General features: G+C 45.3%; 2 protein-coding genes across 3 annotated transcripts in view; one reads left to right on the top strand and one right to left on the bottom strand.

The window, feature by feature from the left end:
• Nucleotides 1-3,886: 3,886 nt before the first annotated feature.
• On the top strand, nt 3,887-11,070 carry PIGH (phosphatidylinositol glycan anchor biosynthesis class H). The gene is made up of 4 exons (XM_010976612.3): nt 3,887-4,150; nt 8,376-8,585; nt 8,979-9,062; nt 10,310-11,070. The coding sequence occupies exons 1-4, from the start codon at nt 3,971-3,973 to the stop codon at nt 10,400-10,402; spliced, it is 567 nt and encodes a 188-aa protein (XP_010974914.1). The 5' UTR covers nt 3,887-3,970; the 3' UTR covers nt 10,403-11,070.
• PLEKHH1 (pleckstrin homology, MyTH4 and FERM domain containing H1) overlaps nt 9,607-20,110 on the bottom strand; it is a 50,604-nt gene continuing 40,100 nt past the window's right edge. For both annotated transcript variants that reach the window (XM_031453903.2, XM_031453904.2), the window contains 8 exons: nt 19,783-19,938; nt 18,598-18,698; nt 17,689-17,830; nt 16,410-16,552; nt 16,177-16,306; nt 14,589-14,675; nt 14,142-14,288; nt 9,607-13,172 (listed from right to left, as the gene is read on the bottom strand). In XM_031453903.2, the coding sequence (XP_031309763.1) occupies nt 13,011-13,172; nt 14,142-14,288; nt 14,589-14,675; nt 16,177-16,306; nt 16,410-16,552; nt 17,689-17,830; nt 18,598-18,698; nt 19,783-19,938 (1,068 nt within the window). In that variant the 3' untranslated portion in view covers nt 9,607-13,010. The remainder of the gene's footprint in view (nt 13,173-14,141; nt 14,289-14,588; nt 14,676-16,176; nt 16,307-16,409; nt 16,553-17,688; nt 17,831-18,597; nt 18,699-19,782; nt 19,939-20,110) is intronic.

The following is a 20,110-nucleotide window of genomic DNA, read 5'->3' as shown; positions in this document are numbered from 1 at the left end:
GCTGGTCACCACAAAGACCAAACCATAATTAGGAGCTTGGGATTTTCAGCCCCTACCCCCATCCCATTCTTCAGAGTGGGAAGAGTGGCTGGAAATGGATGTAATGATTGGTCATGCCTACATGATGAAGCCTCCAAAAACAGTCTAAAAGTATAGGGTTTGGAGAGCATCCAGACTGGTGAAGCCTCCACATACTGGAAGGGTGATGTACCCCAACTCCACGGGGACAGAAGCTCCTGCACTCAGGACCATCCCATACCTCACCCTCTATATCTCTTCATCTGGCTGTTCACTATATCTTTTATCATATCCTTTATTATATAATAAACCGGTACACATAAATGTTTCCCTGAGTTCTGTGTGCTGTTCTAGCAAATAACTGAATACAAGGGAGAGGAGGTCATGGGAACCTCTAATTTGTAGTCAAGTGGGGAGCAGTCTCATGGGACCGAACCCTTAACTTGTGGGATCTAACGCTATTTCCAGGCAGTGTCAGAACTGAGTTAAATTGTAGGACTCTGAGCTGGTGTCACAGAGAATTATTGCTCTTGATGTGGGACCCTGCCCCACCCCCAACATTTGGTGCCTGAAGTGTTGTGAGTGTGGCAGCAGTGTGAGAGTAAAGGAGAAACACAGAAGACTGAGTTTTATCTAAAACAGTTTCACGTATAATGTAATATGTAGAGCAACCATTAAAAAGTCGTACAAAGGGGTACACTCACACTATGTAGATAGGTCAAAATGGAATTCTAAACAAGAAAAGATGAAGTGTGTTATATCTATCATTTTTATGCAAAGTAAGCTATTTTACTGATTCATTTCATGAAACTACAACAAGTTTTTAGAATTCTTTTTGCCGGCTTTTTAAAAACTGAGGTATAATTGGCAATATTTCTCTTTTAGAAACCCTACTGGAATTTCTTTTCACTTATATGAGCCTCTAGCTTTTCTCCACTATGGGTAAGTGGTCCTAAATAGAAGGAGGCCTCCTCTTGGTTAATACACTAGCAACAATCATTAATGCTGCATCATAAAAAAGTAAATAGAATAAAAACTTCAGTATAAGACAGTATTCTTAGAAAAGCTACTCAATCCATAAGTGTAAGCAAATACTAAACGAAGGCTCTATAGAAGATTTTTAAGAATCCAGCATGGGCCATATAGATAAAAAGTTAACTGAATTCTTTGGCTAGATTTTTTTCTTACTATTCATATTCATGGATGCTCAGTTTCCAAGAAGAACTTCAATAGTTGAAATACTACCCATTTTATCAAAAGTACGTCGGATTAATCCTGTATACTGCCACCACAATGCTCAATTCTCTCAAATACATTGCCTGGTTCTTGTTGCCAGAACCCTTTGGAAAGTGTAGCAAAGACTGGCCAATTGTTCACCAAATCATTTTTCTTTCCCCACTGGGCATGATAGCCATGTTTAATAGTTCTGACCAATGGTATGTGTGTTGAAGTCTTGGCCATAAAAACCCCCCATGCATGATTCTCCATTCGTACCCCTCATTTGTTGGAGAGATACAGAGATTCCAATGGAGGGGACCCTGAGAAGACCCCAGTGGATCGTGAAGCCACTAGATGGAAGGAGCCTGGGTCTCTGAATCACCACTTGTCAGAAATCACAGGTCATCTGACCAGGAGCACCTAAGTGAAACTGTAGACAGACAATAAATAAACCTTTATTGTATTATGCCACTGACATTTTATTTTAATAGCAGTTAGTCTGCCTTGACAAATACAGAGTACATGAGTTTCTCATGCCTCCTCTCTGCTTCTCCACAACTGAATTCACTACGGAATTAGCTGTGGCACCCCCTTTAGTGACCTTGCAGAAAAGATATTAAACCTCCTCAGAGAAACTTGCCAAGTGCTAAGTCTAAGTTCTTTTCATCAGCCTGCCCTTCCTTGCTTATGTGTTCTACTGAACTTTTGAGGCTTGTGAATACTTTGAAATCCAACATTGAGAGCTAAAAAAATCACTCCTTGCTGTTTTTACACAGTCACAATCATGAGAACTTGTCACTTCATATCCCAGGTGGCATCTAAGTAAACAGCAAATACATAGATTTCAATTTCTACTGAGGTCCCAAACTGCATAAGAGATTTAAGATGATGCTGTGATCTGACAGAGCCAAGTGGTTATAAAGATTTTGGAATTATATCACCACACTATTTATCCCTAATAATTTACTATTCAAAAAATTAAGTACATTTAGGTGTCTTTTTTCTATCTATGACTCTATAGTTGTGAAACTTCTGAGCCTGCATAGGTTCTTAACTTTTTTTGTGTGCCACGGACCCTCTGTAAGTCTGGTTAAACCTAATGGACTCCTTATCATGATGTTTTAAAATGAATAAAAAAACAGGATTTCAAAGAAAACCAACTGAATTAAAATATAGTTACCAGAATAATTTTTAAATGTCTTATGGTAATATGTGTCCCTGTTGACACATTAAATAACAACATCTAGTAGTTGGTCTAATAATTACTGCAATTTTGAAGTAGTGATGAATGGAAATGACATTTTGAGATAAGAATTACTGTGAAGTGAAAATATCTGTGGTTTCTATCGGTGACAATAATCACAAGTATTGCCAATACTAATTGGTTTGTAGCCTACATTCATAATCAGAACTATCAACCATGTTTATCTCTAAATGGTTGAAATATGGATGGTTTAAAATTTTTTTTCTGTATTTTTCAAATTTTCCACAATAAGCAAACATCACTTTTATAATTATAGAAGACATCACATGATAGTCACAAGAAAAGAGGTGTGTATTGCTTGGTAAGATTCAGGGCACAGAAACAAAATCGGAAAAACAAAACAATGCTTGATGAAAACCCTTTGGGGGAGAAAAAGGTAAATAAAATCCTGTTTGAAGATGGAGGAACTGAAACTGACTTTCATTAGGAGACAAAGCTGTTGAGACTTTTATGCCATTTATCTTTATACACAAAAGGATTAATTCTTCAATACATGATGCTGCCTCGGAGCTAAGGCACCATAACTCTTTTAACGGGGCCACACAGGCACTCTTGAGTCACATCTCAAGTAAAAAAAGGGAACCCACAGGCCACCATTACTCAGGAATTTAGCAATTTTATTATCCATACCTTCTGCATCTTCTCCTCTTGCTAACCTCCCAGCCAGGACTTGCCTGCCTACACAATGCTCCACGCAGTGGTTTGGGAGAGAGAAGTCTTAGGCAGTGAAATCCAAACTCCTTACCAGGCCCTACAAGACCCTCCTGGATCGGACCCCTACCTACCTCCCCAACCTCCAACTACATTTCTCCGTGTGTCTCCGACCTTTTGATCCCTCCAATAAACCAACCGTGTTCCAGCCTCGGGGGCTTTGTCTTTCCTGGTCCTGCTTCCAGCAAGTTCCTCCTCCAGAACTCCCCCAGACCAGTCTGGCTCCTTTTCCTTGCAGCTCCAGGGTCTTTCCTCAGACAGACTTTCCTGACTACCCTATTGAAAGTCACCAAGCCACCCCTGCAGGTCATATTATTGCCAACAGCACTCTGAAATTATTCCATATTCTTTCTCTTAAAAGGAAGGAAACTACTTGAAGGCAGGGACGTTGTCAGTATCGTTCACCTCTGTGCCCTCAGCACCTAAAACTACCTGGCACCGGAATGAATGAATGAGTGGAATAAATACCTGCAGACTGTCCCCTTGGGGCGTACTTTGGTTTAGAAATAGAAGTCAGTTTGTCGAGAGAACGTACTTAATTGCGGTTTTAATCTGTCCGCTGAAACGTTGGCCCTCTACCACTCTGCAGCAGGTAACCCTAGAACCCGGGCCCGGTTGTCGGCGCGGAACTGCGGCTGCGCGCGGCGCGGGGAGGGGCGTGGCCATCCCTGCTCTCGGGAAGTGGGTCCAGAGCCGGCGAGAGGACGCAGGGGGGCGCGCTAGAGCGGCGCGGCGCGGCCGGGTTGAGGGGAGCCAGCCATGGAGGACGAGCAGAGCTTCTCGGATATCTGCGGCGGCCGCCTGGCCCTGCAGCGCCGCTACTACTCCCCGTCCTGCCGGGAGTTCTGCCTCAGCTGCCCTCGGATCTCCCTGCGCTCGCTCACCGCTGTCACCTGCACCGTGTGGCTGGCGGCCTACGGACTCTTCACCCTCTGCGAGGTAAGGCCAGTCCGCCCCTTCCCTCGGTCGGGGTCGGGGGCTCGGGTTTAGAAGGGTCATTAGGGTCTTAGCGTCGAACCCAGACCTCTCGCCAGACTTGCCTACAATCCTAGGGCTTGGAGGGCGGAAACTCGCTGGTTCTGGGGGCGTCGTGCCGCTTCTAGACAGCTCTTTTCCTTACGTTTAGTGAAGTTTGTGCTCCTGTATTTTATCCCTCTCATAGATCGCTGCTCTGCTCCGTGGTTCCATCCAGCACGTATCTAGTCCTTGTACGACAGCCTAAAACTTTAACTTCCATGTGCTCCGTGTGGTACATACTCATGTAGTTCAGTTCCAAGAGTCCAGAGAACTAAGTGGGCCGTCCTCATCCATCACTCCCACTCCTCGGAGGAGTCACTGCTAACAGCACCTTATACAGCCTTCTAGAAACTCTTTGCCTCCACAGTTCACACACGCAAATGTGATAGTTCTTCCTAATCTTTTTCAAGACAGGCTAACCCCCGCCTTCTCACAGTCCCTTCCCCGACTTTAAGTGTTTTCTAAAGAATTGTGAAATTTTGGAGATGGGTGGTTTTTGTGCTGTTTCCAGGCGCATTCCTATTTTCTGAGCCTCAGTTTTCACATCTCTAAAATGGAATTTGTGTCTGCCATGCCAACTTTGCAATATTGTGAGAGTCACATGCAGTAGCTTTGTGACAGCCCTCAAATATAAGGAATCATCCTAATTGCCCTTTTCAGGATGAATTTAGTTTCATATGCAGTGCCCTGAATTGAATACATTATTCCAGGAGTGATCTGGGCAGAGCTAAGTACAGCAGGGCTATTTACTTCTATAATTTGGGTATTGTTCCCAATACTGCATCCATTAGCTTTTTTGCCATCAGAGCATATTTCACAGCGTGGTAATTTAGTATAAGTATATGCAAAATAAAGACGGCCCTAATTGTACCAAATTGTGTCTAAAAGTTTGTTCATAAGTCAGTTGAATTGGTTAACTTGCCAGGACAGTCCTTCCCACTCCACCAAAAAAGATGTAATATATAATACAGCTGAATTTCAATATTAGCCTGAACTCTGGCCATGTAGTCATTTGAGGAGGAGGGAATATATATCCGTTATTAAATGCCCACTGAGTGCCAGCTGCTTTACTGAATGCCTCATTTCAGCCTTAGAGGGAAACCAAGACTCAGAAAGAGTAATAACTTATGCATAGTGATGAAGCCTGTAAGTGGCATACCTGGGCTTCAAATCCAGGGCTGTTTGACTCTGAAACCATTTCTTTTTCACTACTATACTATAACGTCTTCTTGGGGAGGGCTTGCTGAGGCACAGTTTTTAAATAGGAGTCTGTTTCTATGCCAGCTCCCTTTTGTACTTCTCTGTCTTATCCTGGTATATCCCACTTCCCCTATCAAATGCCCAGGGCTCAGAGACCTCGTCTTCCTTTAAACTCCACTGCAACACTTTTTAAGGGCTCTGTGTACCAAAACTTCTTTTGGGGGGGGGGGTTAATTAGGTTTATTTATTTACTTAATGAAGGTGCTGGGGATTGAACCCAGGGCCTTGAGCATGCACTGAACTAAACCACCCCCCCACCAAATTTCTTATCTTTCTTCCTATTCAAAACTATTAATCAGAGTAATGGATCTCAGCCAGGATAAGAAGAAATCTGATGAAGGAATTCATTAAAACGTGTGGCTTAACTTCTACCCAAGTGAATATTGAATTATTAGAATTTCAGAAAGAAAAATGAAGCGTAAAAAATGCAGGTAATGAAGTTTTGGGTGGGGATTACTTTACTAAAAAGCTGATATGGGTTAAATCCCCTAAGTATATATTGTTCTTCATCCCTTCTTTCCTGCCAGTTTTTGAATTCACAGTTCTATTAGAATTCTAGGGGTTTTTTTCCCTTCCTTATTCCAACCTGGAATGTTCTTCCCCCCTTCCTTTTCACAGCTAAATATATCTCGTAATAACCACCACCTCCTCTGCACCAATTAAATCCTGCTTCCTTTTAAGTCTTCATGCGATATTCCTGTGTGCTTTAATCTATCTCTTGCTTTCTCTATCTCTTTTAATGCTTTCTTAGTCAATTCTGGTCGGTATCATAGTGTTCTCCAAAAATATTTTATGTCTATTAATCTTGCCTCTAATAAATCTGTAAGGGCCAGTACTGAGTTTTAGCTCTCTCCACTCTTCCATAATGCTTATTCAGTTCACACTATGTACAAGACACTGTACTAGATACTAGACATTTAATTAACTCAAAAGTAGATATTTCTGAATCATCAGAGACCCAGTGCATAGATTTCTCCATCCTCCATCCTCCATTTGTTAATCAACAATTACCTAGCACAGAGGTCAGGAAACTTTTTCTTTGAAAGGCCAAATAGTAAATATTTTAGGCTTTACAGTTCTCTGCCTCATATTCTTCTGTTTCTTTTTCCTTCTTTTTTCTCTTTAACAACCCTTTAAAGAAATTGATACAACATTGTAAACTGACTATACTTCAATAAAAATATATTTTTAAAAAAACCCCAACCCTTTAAAAAATGTAAAAACCATTCTTAACTCAAGGTGGATCAGACAGAAATGGATCACAGATCCAAATAGTTTGCAGACCCCTGATCTAACACTTAACTATGTGTTATGTAGAAAGAAGTAGAAAGGTACTTTCAAGGAAAACCAGAGCTGGTCAGTAGGGTGGTAAGAACAGATTTTGTTCAGAAACTTTTGCAGTGGGAGAAGAGAAACCTCAGTATCGAATTAGGCTCAGTTCTGAATACAGCAGGGACCAGTGGGAATTTAAAGCCAGAAATTGGTGTGTGTTTGTGTGGGTAGGGTGCAGTCAGTGGATGGAAAATTACTAAAAGGAAACATCAGGAGTAAAGAGGGATTCTGGGTAAGCTGATTTGACAGATTTCTTGCTGAAGGTACTCCAGGATGATCAGATTAAAGGGTGAGGGTCCTCTCTAAACTTGTAGCAAAGATCCTTGCTACAGCTTGTTGGACAATGCAGGCCCAATGAAGATGGACAGCAAGGTCCAGCGCTTAGAAGACTTTGACTAAAGTTAGGCCAAAGAGGATGTCTTGTCAATAACAGAGATTAATAGAACACTTCATGCCCTCAAGGAATAACAGTCAAAAATTACTGAATTTCTTTTGATTCTAGGTCATCAATGATTTGTTTTGTGTGTGCCATCCTTCTAAATAATAGCTTTTGGGGGGAAAAAAAAGAGAAAACATGCCAGAAAATGAAAGAAACATACCTCAATAGAAAAACACATTTCAGCTTTAGAAACATTAAAAGGTTGTAAACTTGAATCAAACAAATAAATACCATTTGGGGGCCCTTAACTGATGAGTTAGTCATTTCAGCTAGTCAGCCTTAACACATCAGTCATTCACAACCCAAAACAACTAAAAGAGCCCTAAATGGAAAGATCTCTATTATTTAACAAAACAAGGAGTGAGGATGAAGGAGAGCTCTAGAGTGTGTAAGAGGCTCGGTTGATTTTGGCTTTTTCATCTTTCTGCTCTTCCATCCTTGGTGGACTGTACTTGTCCTCAGCCTAGCTCTCCACATGGCTTGGCGGAGGCCTTAGTAGTTCCGCATCAAAACCTCAGCATGAAGGGATCTTCTCTTCCTAAGATCTCTTTCTGAGATGAACTTCGTTTTCCAGAAACCCCTCTAGAAGGCCTTCCCTCACATCTCATTGGCTAGAGTTGTGTCATGTGTCCATTTCTAAACCAGTCATTGGCAGGAGTGGGAACCAGTCATGATCCACTCCAACTTCTATAAGGAAGGAGGAGTGGCTGTTGAGTGTTATCTGCCTCACTGTGCTAAGCATTTTCTTACTATTCAGTCTGTGACTTTGCTATATATTTTATTGATGGAGTCTGAGAAAAGGTCTGAGTCCTTAAGTTGCCATTTTGGAAGGGAAAATCTAAGAATGGTGTGATGGTGGAGATTTTGCTGATGGAGGTTCTCCTCCCTAGACCTATCCATTTGTTGTCTGGATGTATTTCATCACTCACTTTCTTAGCACTGCAGAGCCCAAATAAAAGTAGTTTCCTCTTCCTCCATGTATGTTCCTCCCATCTGTTCAACTCACAGCCGAATGAAGGCTTTGGAAGAAAGCCTAGAGTTGACTTATTAAACGGCAGAGATATATGTGGAGGACCACTTGGTAATCTTACTGCCTGTATCTGGCTCTCTCTTCAGAACAGCATGGTCCTCTCTGCTGCCATCTTCATCACCCTCTTAGGCCTGCTTGGTTACCTCCATTTTGTGAAGATTGATCAGGAGACTCTGTTAATCATTGATTCCCTTGGCATCCAGATGACCTCATCCTATGCGTCAGGCAAAGAAAGCACCACTTTCATTGAGATGGGCAAGGTGAAGGATGTTGTCATTAATGAGGCTATTTATATGGTAAGTGTTTAAGTAGTAAAGGTAGGGCATGGGGTATGCCTGGATCTAAATTGAGTCTTAATACCTAAAGTAACTGATGCCACAGAATTAAACTTAAGGACTCTCTGTTCTAGTACTTACAGTGTTTTCTTTTTGGCTGGCATGTCTATAAACCATAAAAAGTGAAAGTTGCATTAAAAACATAGGTCTTTTATTTTTAAAGAGACAGCAGTTTTTCATGGATAGGGTTGTCATTTTGTCTTTTTTTCAATTAAAGAATGAGAATATACCTCTCCCTCATTTCAAAACTATCAAGTGTTATCTCATTTATGAAAAAGTTTTGAGCCTTCCTTCCCTTGAAGAAAAAGGAAACTGAATTTCACTTAGATCTCTATTTGGTTTACTTTCTCACAGCAGAAGGTGATTTACTACCTCTGCATTTTATTGAAGGATCCAGTGGAACCACATGGAATATCCCAAGTAGTGCCTCTCTTCCAGGTGAGCACAGAATACTTTTCTTAAATTCCTTCCCCAAAGAAAACCTCCACCTTTCCCCTCCTCTCTGCACATCCACTGCTCCTTATGTCCAGTGGGAATAAAACTTCTGTTGTCAGGAGTATTTGAGGATTCTTGAGGGCTATTTTTAGTGAGAGTTTAGTTATTTCAGAAGTTCCCTTCTGAGGCAAATAAGGCTTTCAGAAATATTATGAATTTATGCAAATTTTAGGAAGAAAAATAAACATATGGCAACTACTACCTATACACCATCATTCATTGACTTAGATTCTGTCAGTCTACCAATGTGGGACTTTACATAGATGTTATTGATTTGCACATACTGTTACGCACTATTTTGTGTCTTGCTTTTTAAATTTGCATATTTTCATGCATCTGCAAAGGCCATTATACTTATTATTTTAAATAATTATGTCATCATGTCGAGTATCAGCTTATTTAGCCACTCTTGCTAGCTTTTAAAATTATGTCCAGGTTATTTTTTGTTTTGCTCTTACAAAAAAAAAAACCACTTATACAAACAAGATCATAATAAATTATTTTATAGGCATATAAAGTATTTATGCAGTTAACTCTGCCTCACTACCCTTTTTCACAAAGGATTTAAGGCAGCTAAGCTAAAATTCTTTTACATTCTAGTTTAAAATTATTTTATTAAAGCTTATGGATAGTTTCATAGATTTTAACAGTTTTTGAGATTCGGCTCCAGAGATTGGGCAACTTTACCATACTTCTGGGAATTTGTACTTGCTTTTCTATAGTCTTGGCTAACAGTGGGTTTGGCTAGTTTTTAGCTCAGTATGTAGGTAAAGGAGTTTAGAGTTATTATATTTCTGTATCTTTTTAAATGACAGAGACTTCTCATATTTCCTTGTATTACCTATCAGGATTTTCTCTTGTTTTTAACTGTCTATCTCCTCTGCTAGTCAAGTAGAATCTAGATACTTATTCCTCTTGCCTGCTCTTAGGTGGAGGTCGTGAAACTTAGACAGATTAAAAACTGTCTTTTGAGCTCCTGCTTCCCCCAGTTCACAGCCAGGCTGTGGGCCTGGTGAGAGACTCCTCCCAGCATGATGCTACGAGGCCTGAACTTCTGCCTCCCTGAGCCCACAGCGGTGCCATTGAGACCCCCGGATGTGGGTGGGAGTTGAGGCTGCACATGGGTGCAGCACCACTAAGCACTGTCTTACGTTCACCTTGACTCTGCACTTCTCCTCTTTGGAATTCAGAGTGCCAAGCCCCGGCTGGACTGCTTGATTGAAGTGTACAAGAGCTGCCAGGAGATCCTGGCACACCAGAAAGCACCCTCCACAAGCCTGTGAGTCCCAGCACTCAGAAGACCAGTGTTGTCTTCCAGGGGAGGTGACTGCGAAGCCACGTGGCTGGTTTGTTTTCTGTGTTCTAACCCATCACGTGCACACAGTCCGAGGAACCAGTATGGATGCAGTGGATCTCCGAGTCATGGAGCAGGTGACTGGAAACCTAACTTACTGTGTGATGTTGAGCAAAGTATTTACGTGTACTTAATGTTCCCCTTGTAGGGTTTTGTTTACTTTGCCAACTGAGGAGAGACCTTGAAACAGTACGTCAGAAGTAATGTTGACAAAGAGCACCGTGTGAAATCCCTAAGCACATTCAGGTTTACTTTTTGTTGAAATTTGTGGAGCAAGAATGGGAAACTGACATCAGATCTCGTGAGAAAGATAATTTCCAACTGCACAGTACCCCTGTGTAAAAGTTAAGGGAAAAAAGCAAGCCCTTCAGGTACTGGTTAGTAGGAAGAAATGTCTTACAAAAGAGTAGTCTCTGTCCACCTTGCTCCTGTGTTCTGTAAAGGGTTAACTTATGATGATTCTCTTAATAAACAGATCTCCTTCTAAAACATACACAATAATTTCTTGGTTCAGACAGCTGCTTTTTATGGACAGACATGATCGTGGCATTTCAGTCATGGGTGTCAAGCACATTAATAAATACTCTTGTTAACTCAGCATTGTCTACGGCTTCAGAAACTTCTTTTGCCAAGAGGGATGAGATGAAAGGCCAGACAGAAATTTGACTTTGGTTTCCAGATACATTACAGAGGAATAAACATGCATAGTATAGAAGCCTTTGCTTATAAGGCAGTTTCTTCTGTGTAAAGTTAATAAACTAAGGAAGGATTCCTGGAGGGTTGGGAAGAAGACAGGGTGCAGGAAATAGCTTGACCCCCAAATTCAATACAAACATAGCTCTGTTCTTGCTTACATTTTCTTTGGGGTCTTTTTTTTTTTAAACTCCCAGGTAGGTGATAAATCCTTATTTGCCTTAGAGACACTCAAGATATTATAAAGCCAAAGCTGTAATTTCTGCCTTTTACACCAGCCCTAGAGGGTTTATTCTGGAGCCTGTGGGACATGTGACGTGTGACTTGTTCGAGGTAGAAATGTCTCAGCTACATCCCAAATCCTGAGAGAAAGGCAGGAACAGAAACGGGAGACAGCTGTAAAATTGCCAGCCTGGCAAAGTCAAGTTCATTTAGAAGAGGGAGACACTCTGATGTGCTTTTTTTTTAAAAAATCATGCTTGTCAGTTTAAAGGGCGAGAGAGGGGAAGCTTACAGCAGCTGAGGTGTTCAGAAAAACTAATTCCAGCCTCACAGTTTTTGCAGTGTGCAACATACACACACTTTGTTGGGGTTAAAGGCTTGGTGCCTGAATGCTCCTGCCAAACCCATACAGTTGGCTCAGCACTTTCTTGACAAATGGTAAGACTGCCTTAGAGCTATGAAATAAAAACTCAGTTTCTCCAGTGTTGTAAAAATCAGAGTATGAATGAACTCTTTCGTCTTTTTTTTTTTTTTTCCTGTTGAGGGGAGTGGAGACAAAGATCATCTCTGCCCTCAACAGAAGGTCTTATTTGGTTTTGGAGGATATTGGTATCATCAGGAAGGCAAAAGGTAAAAGTTTCCATTTCTTCCACCTGATGCTCTTAAGCTAGGACAGAAATCACATGTGTGCTCGGCCCTCAAAATAATTCCCAGTGCAAGTTTGCCAGAAGTCTTGAGGAGCAAATCCAGACCCACAGGAGGGGTCTTCTGTTTCTGACTCATCTTTGGTGGCCTCACGGAGCAGCAAAAAGCAGAGTGCATTTGCTTGGTCTTTAAAGAAAAGGAAGCAAGTGACAACCACCTTGTCCCACAGTAGTAAGCACAGCCTTCACTGAGCCCTGTTCAGTCATTAAAATGAGACAGGGGTCAGGTTGGACCTACCCCCTGCCCTTATACTCAGTTGGAGTAACAGTCCAGTGTGAGGAGAACAGCTTAGTCTCAGCCGAGACGGCGCCTTGTCCTGCAAAGACAAGTGCTGCCCACAGAGGGCGCCGCCGATGCCTGCTCATGTGCAGCAGGGGATGGGCAAAGGAAGTCTACTGCTTTTCCTCCAGCCCTACCGAAAGCAGCTTTCCCATGTGGGAAAGGAAGTCCAGTTTTAGTGAGTTCTTGGCTTTTGTCAGAGTTCAGGTGAATTGGAAATTTTAGTTCTCTCCTGTTCGGGGATGTTGGGAAAACTTCAAGTATAAATCCCCACATAAGTGCCATATACAATATAAAAAAATTAGTCTCCCTGAGAGGATCAGTGCAGAAAACGCTGACTTACAGCACTGATGCCCTCAGTAACCAGTAACAGTGGGCCGTCCCTGTCTGTGTGGAGAATCAGGCGGCATCCAGAGCTCAGTATTCTTGTGAAAAAAAGAGTGGTCTGGATCATTAAAGGTTAGCCCTGAAGCACTGTAAGGCACCGAGACAGTAAAGGCTTCGTGGACACTGAAACACACATTTCACAGGGCAAACTGGGGCGGGTTAGACCCATCACAGTAGTATCGTACCCCCGGATACATCTCTCTCATCTCAGAGGCACTAGGTGGTGGTGAGGAAGGGGGTAGGAGAAATATTCACAGCAACGTTGGCCCCTTGGCAGCACATGGAGCAGAAGTGAAGAACTGTCGTCGGTCCAGTTCCCATGGCTGGCAGGCAGCAGGCGGGTGGGTGGGTGCGTTCACCGCTGTGGAGCAGTGGTTCATGTAGCTGGCCATGATAAAGGTCACATCTGCAATCTAAGTGACAACAGAGAAAGGAACTGAACTGGCCCTGGCTTGAATCCTAGCTTTCTCACTCACGAGCTGTTGCGCTGGGTATACAACCTTCTTGGGCTTTAGCTCATCTCTTAAAATACCCACCCAGGAGAGAACGTCCTAAGGGGATCATTACTGTGAGGTTTGAACACCTAGTCAAATGGGCATCTGGAGGTCCTGAGATGCACAGGACCTCCTGAGAACAGGAGGACCAACATTCCAATCTGATCGTCTCCAAGCCAGGGGGCCTCCCCGGAAGAAGGGATCTGTACACCTGCTCCCTTGGCACAGATGGTATTGAAAGAAGGGGGAGGTTTGCCAAACTCCAACTTTAGGATTAAAACAACAGGGTTTCCAGTTACTTAGAATGAAGTCAAAAACTATACATGAGAACTTCAGTTTCAGAGTCTCTGGAATTGTTATCTTTGCCAGTCAACTCTTCCTGTGCTGAGTAGGAACAAGGCCCTGAAGGCAAAACAGGTCTTTGGACCATCTTCAAGACCACAGGGAAGGAGGGGCATGTGCAGACTGTCCCATTCTGTGACTGGTGTTGGGACAGCAGCACCCAAGGTAAGGTGAGAGCACCCTGAAGAGGAAGCTGCCCTGGCCCTGGACCGGCTGCAAAGAAGAAGGAGCAAGTGGGCGCCCGGCTCAAGCCTGCGTGGTGCTGCAGCTGGCCGAACGGAAGAAGACAACAGGAATGGTGTGGGAGGAGCCGGACCAGAGCGCGTCCCCTCCCCAGCCAGCCCCTCCACCGGCCAGCTCAGCAGTGCTGGCTGAGCTGCCACCCACCGGAGCCCTCTGGAGTACTAGCGATAGACAAGGCCAAAAGTTTCATTTGGGGCAGGGCCTTTCTAGAGCACTGTCAGAGCCCTAGTTTCCTGTCTAAGCTCCAAGCCCACCTCATCATACCCCATCAGAGCAGAATGTTTTAGCAGCTCTCAGACCCACCTTGGGAGCAGCCATCCGGAAGATCAGCTTCTCAGTGTGTCCTTTTCCAGAGCTCTGGTCCAGAGTGGATCTAATCACAAGCATGAAGTCATCCCGGCAGCCACCAAAGGTCATCACCGAAGAGTAGGGATAAGTGATGTGCACTTGCTGCAGGAAAAGAGGCAGTTAGTTCTGGGGAAACTTTCCACCTGCCTCCTGAGCTAGGAGCCAACATCTCTGGTCTCTTTGAGACCACGAAGTGAGGACTCTGAAGTGGTCACACTTTGCAGATCTACATCTTGAATGTGTACAAGGTGTGTCTGGTCTAGAGGACGGCAGCGCTGGAGCAGAGGGTGGGGATAGGGGACCATGGTTACATAGCTCAGGCCTTTTGAGTCCAGACAGGAGAAGAAAAGATACTGTTCAGGAGAAGGAGGGGTCAGGGAGCAAGCCCTCATCCTTCTGTACCATAGTGTTGTGGTCCAGGATGCTGACACCATCCTCATTCACAGCAATCCACACCAGACCGTTCTCCTTGGAAGATAGCTGTGCAGGCTGGGGAAACAGGAAAATCTGATCAGACGTAGCCACAGCTAGGAACTCTGACCACTAGAGCTTTCTGAGGAAGAAGGCACATCCAGCGATCTGCTAGGCAGTGATTTCTAACTTTTTTCTCTTTTTGGAAAACACAGAAGATGGCATTTGTATAGCATGCCAGAGTACACAGGCTGCTCGTGGCAGGCAGCAGCTGGCTTGGGGCTCTGGCCACCTTCTAACTACCCCCAGGAGGGAGAGTATCACTTTCTTGCAGTACCTGTAGCCCATCCTGCCACAGTACAGAACACAGTACACTTTGTTCCTGCTGCAGAACAAAGGCCGGTCCTGGCTGCTCTGTCCTGGGCAATGAGAACAGGCTGTTTTCTCCTGGCTCTCAGAAACTGACAGCATTCCACCCACAGGCTCTCCTGCTGAAGCGCATCTTGCTTCAACCAGTTTCCTAGGGACTGTGAAAAAGTTAGGAAGACAATGCAATCTCAAGGGCTAGTAGGGAGAAAGGTGACTATTTGGTGGACAATTCCTAGAATGACTAATTTTCACAGCTACATCTCTCCTACCTACCCAAAAGGCTGGGGACAGAGGTGGACACATCATTTTCTTCAGGGGCTTTTCCCAACCTCCCAGACCAAGTGTGTCCCTGTGTTATATGCTTGTATAACACCCCTGTACTTTTCTTTCATGGCACTTGTGACAGCTTGTAAAATATATGTATCTATTTAGAGAGAGAATGTGTGATTAATTGATTAATATGTATCTCCCCCACTGGAAGGGAAGTTCCATGGAGGCAAAGGTCATGTCTGATTTGCTCACCTCTTGTAACCTCAGACAACCAGCACGTTGCCTGAGACATAGCAGGCGCTCGACAGTTCTTTGTTGAATGAATGAGTGAATGTCTGTTGTCTCATCTGTGCCCTCAGTGAACTCGGTCATGCTCCAGCTTTGAGGACAGGGTCCTCTCCGTGATTATATAGAGTTCATGCACACCAGATACCCGGTGAAGAAAAGTTCCAACTGAAATTACTATTGGCCACTTGGCTTTCACGCAGGAGAAATTAACAGTTGCCTGAGGAGTTAGATTCCCCTGTGGCTGTGCTAGGTCAGTAGAGATGTATTTAGGTTTCATGTTGTTCTATCGTTCAAACGTCTTTTAAAATAAAAGCATTCTTAAGAGGGATACATATCAAGTCTGAACCCTGTATGTGAATTAGTTGATCCTATCTTTTTTTTTTCATGGGTAGGATTGGGAAAGAAGTCAATAAAGGAAAGTTGGGGGTCATCCAGAAATAATGCTGGCCCAAAAGCAATGAATCACAGCTGCTCCGGAGCATAGAAATCTGGAGTAGGCAAGAAATGGGTGGAGAGATAGCGACCCCTGGTGGTTGCTAGTGTGCAGGCCGGCACTGCTGACAACTGGCTCAAACTTCACCAAATCCAGGAGAAAGTTTGGGGGTTCCTGAGGGTGTGGTAACCACTCCTGCTGGAAACCACCTACACTCACCTGAGCAGCAAAGAGCTTAGCACCAAAGAAGGGCCATTTCCGGGCCACTGTCAGGTAGATGCGGACGCACTCAGGAGAGGAGCAGCCTTGCAGGGCTGCCCACTTTGTGGTCAGCTGATCGGCCAGGTGCCTGGTTCGGATGGATGGAGAGAAGTGGTGCCATGTTTCCACCACGGCTCCGAGGTTTCCCCGGATCTGCAGCCCGTGCCTCCCCACAAGACCTCGCAGCTTACCTCAGCTGTTCAGGGGGGCCCGCATGTCTGTAGCGCCTTGGGTAGAACCTGTCTAGGACCTGCTGAAGGTGATGTTGAGCCTTGGTGGGGGGTGTGCCCCCAGAGCCCGGCGGTGTGGGCCTCTCCAAGTCCCCGTACTCTACCTGCGGTGGAAGCACACAGGGGACAAGTCAGGAACCTGGATGTGGATGGGGTGGGGGGCTGCTGAGAGGTGAAACAAACCATTATTTCATTCCTTTCTTGGTGAGGTATGAATGGATGGGAAAACATGTCTTGTGAACAGACAGATGCTTTAACTCAAGTTTCACAGACACTAGAGAAACAACCTTAGGGCCGGAGAATATTGGAGACTATCCAGATCAACTTTTGTTTTGCAGCTAAGGTTAAGTGCCTTATCCAAAGACACAGTTAATTTGTGGCAGACAAGGGAAAACAATATAGAAATTCTGGCTTCCAGTCCAAAAATGTGGGATACAGGATTGAAGATGTTACAGATCCTACAGGATAGCAGAGTGTTCCAAATGTGGCCTTTGGAGTCAGACACCTGGCTCAAATCCCGGCTCTGCCATTTACCAGCTCTGTATGCCTGATCAAGTCAAACTCTGTGAGCTTCAACTTCTTAATCTATTAAGTGGGGCTGAGAACTACATAGGGTAATACATATAAAATGTTTAACACAGGGCCCTCTATAGAGTATTCAATAAATGCCTATTATATTAAAGATCAACTCTTATTTCCCTTTCCTCTCCAGCATGTAGATCCAGACTCTTTCTCATGGGAACCATGAAGGAATCCCAGATACCTCTGGCAAGACAGACTCCTAAAGGTAACAGGAAGAAGGGTCAAAGTCTGAATGTGGGTTCCCTTTCCTAGCTCACATACAATGCTTGACAGCTGTAAGGACATGTTTTACCACAAATATTATGTGACATACGTCATCTAAGAATCGTACTTTGTACAACTCTGTAGGGGCAGGCAGGGAGGTATTTTTGTTTTCAGTATATGAAAAAGGAAACTGAAGCAGAGACCAGTACAGTGACTTGGCCAAGATCTCACAGCGGGAAGGTGGCTAGCATTCAAACCCAGGCCTCTGGATTCCACGTCCAGAGTCTGCACGGCGCCTGCCTCTGCAGGGAGGTGCTCTGCCAGGTAAACAGGCAGCAGGGCCACCCTCTCTGGCACCTCGGGGTCTGCAGACTCTCCCGTTTCCAGCTACGTGGCGCATTCCACCCGCGAGCCCAAGTCTCCTGAGCCTCCTGACTCCTGAACAGAGCCTTACCTGGGCCATCAGGGCGGCCATCTCCAGAGCCAGCTCCTTGTTGACAGGAAACCTCCCTGCCACTATCTCTCCACTAGTCTGGGAGGCGAGCAGCAGCCGCTCCCGCTCTGTCTCCCCTTTGACTTGACTCCGGAAGTACAGCCTACAGGGAGGAGAGGGAGAAGCCAGGACTCAGCCGGGATCCCAAACGGAGGAGGCTGTCCTGGCACCTGTTTATCTTGATTTTCAAAGAAAGAGACCATTCTTTATACAACTTGTGAGCCTAGTTTCCATTGCCTCCAGAAAAACTTAACCAAGCATGACACAGAGCATATGCAGGGCCATCAGATCTCGTAGCAACAGCAGCGTGTGGTTAATTCTGAATTTACCATTAGACTTACTGGCTTTGGTGAGGGAACTCTGGCACTTGGAGTCAGAGCTTATTAGGGAGCTGGATGAGTTAAGATTCCAAGAGACTAATGGAAATTATTTGCCTGGAGACATATCTGAGATGGACTTCTCTTATTCAACTGATATAAAATCAAGATGTCTCCTTCTGTATTTCCTGGAATTGGTATAGGAACGATTTATTCTTTAGCCTTAAATATCTAGTGCTCAGACAAAATCTCACTCTCCTAATGTAACACATGCAGCCACCCCCAGAGGTTTGTCTTTTCTGGAGGCAGGTTGTGTGTGTCATGTGTGTGTGTGTGTGGTGCACGCATGTGTGAGTGTGCAGACACGGTATAGGGACTGAGAACCTGAGCCGCCCAGGGTCTCACAGAGACCAGCAGAGCCAGCCTGGGCCCCCAGCTAATGACCACCAGGCAGTGTTATATCTGCGCGCCCCCTGCCTGTGCAGGACAGGCCCCCAGGTGGGGGCCAGTGACAGCCCTCATGCGTGGTCCCTCCTTGGGCAGCGCTCAGGACCTGTTCTTGTACATCAGCTTCACGACACGTGTGCCACCCTCAGACTTTCCGCTGTGCAGCTCCTTCAGGGCTTGTTCCCACTTGGAGATGGCATCGCAGATCTTGAAGAGGCAAAAGAGGAATGTCAGAAAAGCCCCTGATGAGGGGAACAAGGTCCAATCAGGGCTGGACTCGGGCAGAGCAGGGGGGCAGAGGTGAGTGATGGTCCTCCATCAGCAGGCTGGCCTGGGGCCTCGTGTTCCCAGGACCCAAGGAGCCTGCGACTTCCTCACAGACAGAGGTGTAGCCCCGGGCATGGGATGAGCAGCAAACCATGGAACAATCCCCACATTGCCTTAACATCTGAGGAGGCCTCCCAGAGGCTAGGCAGGCCCCAGTCAAAACCCTCGCCTCTTATCACCTGCTCCACTTCCATTCCACTGACTGCCTTTCTCCTCTTTAACAAATACACCCAGAGACCTACTGTGAGACAAAGCCTGACAGACGCCCAGACCTTTACAAACAAGGTACGGGGCATAGTTTTTCCAGGCAATGGTACAAGACTATAGAAGCCTTTGTCCTGTTAACATAAAGAGAGCGGGCACTGGAGCTAAAACACTCACCCACCAAGTGCTACAGCACATTCCCAGACACCCCAAGTGCCCCAAGGCTCTCACCCCAGACCCTACTGCAACACAGGGCTCAAATCCCACTCAAGGGCCTTTACTTACGGAGGTCATATAAGGATCTACCTCTTTAAAATATGGTTGAACCTGTAAGCACAGCACAGGCCCTGGCAGACGGGGTAAGAGTGAGGTGCCAGCGTACAGCATGACATCCAGGGGGTGTAGGCACACAGCTGTCCATCTGCGAGTGCGTGTATGTAACTGGCACCAGCTCTGCTCGGGTGGGGCTGCTGCTGAGAAGTGCCTCCTGGCCCTTCCTACACTGAGCTGAGAAGCAGTTTTTCCCCTGGAAGCTGCACAGCCTCTCCAGGGAGGGAGGGATATGGAAATGTGCTCTCCAGAGACACGGGCACAAACAGCTTTCCTCTGCCCGCACGGGCTCATTTTAGGATGGCACAGAAATGCTGGCCTCGGGGCATACCTTGTGCTCGGCCCCAAACAGGCTGAGGAAGGCCCCCAGAAGATGGGCTCTTTCCCCACAGAATCTCAAAGCCCAGGGCGCTCAGGAGGGGGACATCACCTTGACACTCCCCTGCAGGCAGTGTTCCAGGTCCCTGCCAGAAGGGTCATCCGTGAAGAGGGCAAAGCCAGAGTGGGATGACTTCCTCATGCCCATCTCCTGGTTCAGCCGCTGGAGGAACTCGTCAACTGTAGAGGAGCCATCAAAACCCACCACCTGCCGGGAGAGGGAGCTTCCTGGGAGGGGCTCATGGGGCTAATGGAGGGATCTGTGTCTGGGAGGTGGAAAGGCAGAGCTGAAAGGAGCAAGGGCGAACACAAAGGCCAAAGAAAGCTGGTTTCCATGTGCCGAGGGTGAGTGCTTAAGGGAGGAGCCTGCCCGTTGTCAA

The sequence above is a fragment of the Camelus dromedarius genome, chromosome 5 (assembly GCF_036321535.1).
Source record: "Camelus dromedarius isolate mCamDro1 chromosome 5, mCamDro1.pat, whole genome shotgun sequence".
In the NCBI taxonomy this organism is placed as follows: domain Eukaryota; kingdom Metazoa; phylum Chordata; class Mammalia; order Artiodactyla; family Camelidae; genus Camelus; species Camelus dromedarius.
The sequence above is the reverse complement of the archived record's forward strand: the minus strand, read 5'-3'. Positions and strand labels throughout refer to the sequence as shown.

Coding starts and splice junctions, on each gene's coding strand:
- PIGH (XM_010976612.3), top strand. CDS start 3,971: ATGGAGGACGAGCAGAGCTTCTCGGATATCTGCGGCGGCCGCCTGGCC. Junction 8,586..8,978: donor TTAATGAGGCTATTTATATG/GTAAGTGTTTAA, acceptor ACTTTCTCACAG/CAGAAGGTGATTTACTACCT. Junction 9,063..10,309: donor AAGTAGTGCCTCTCTTCCAG/GTGAGCACAGAA, acceptor TTTGGAATTCAG/AGTGCCAAGCCCCGGCTGGA.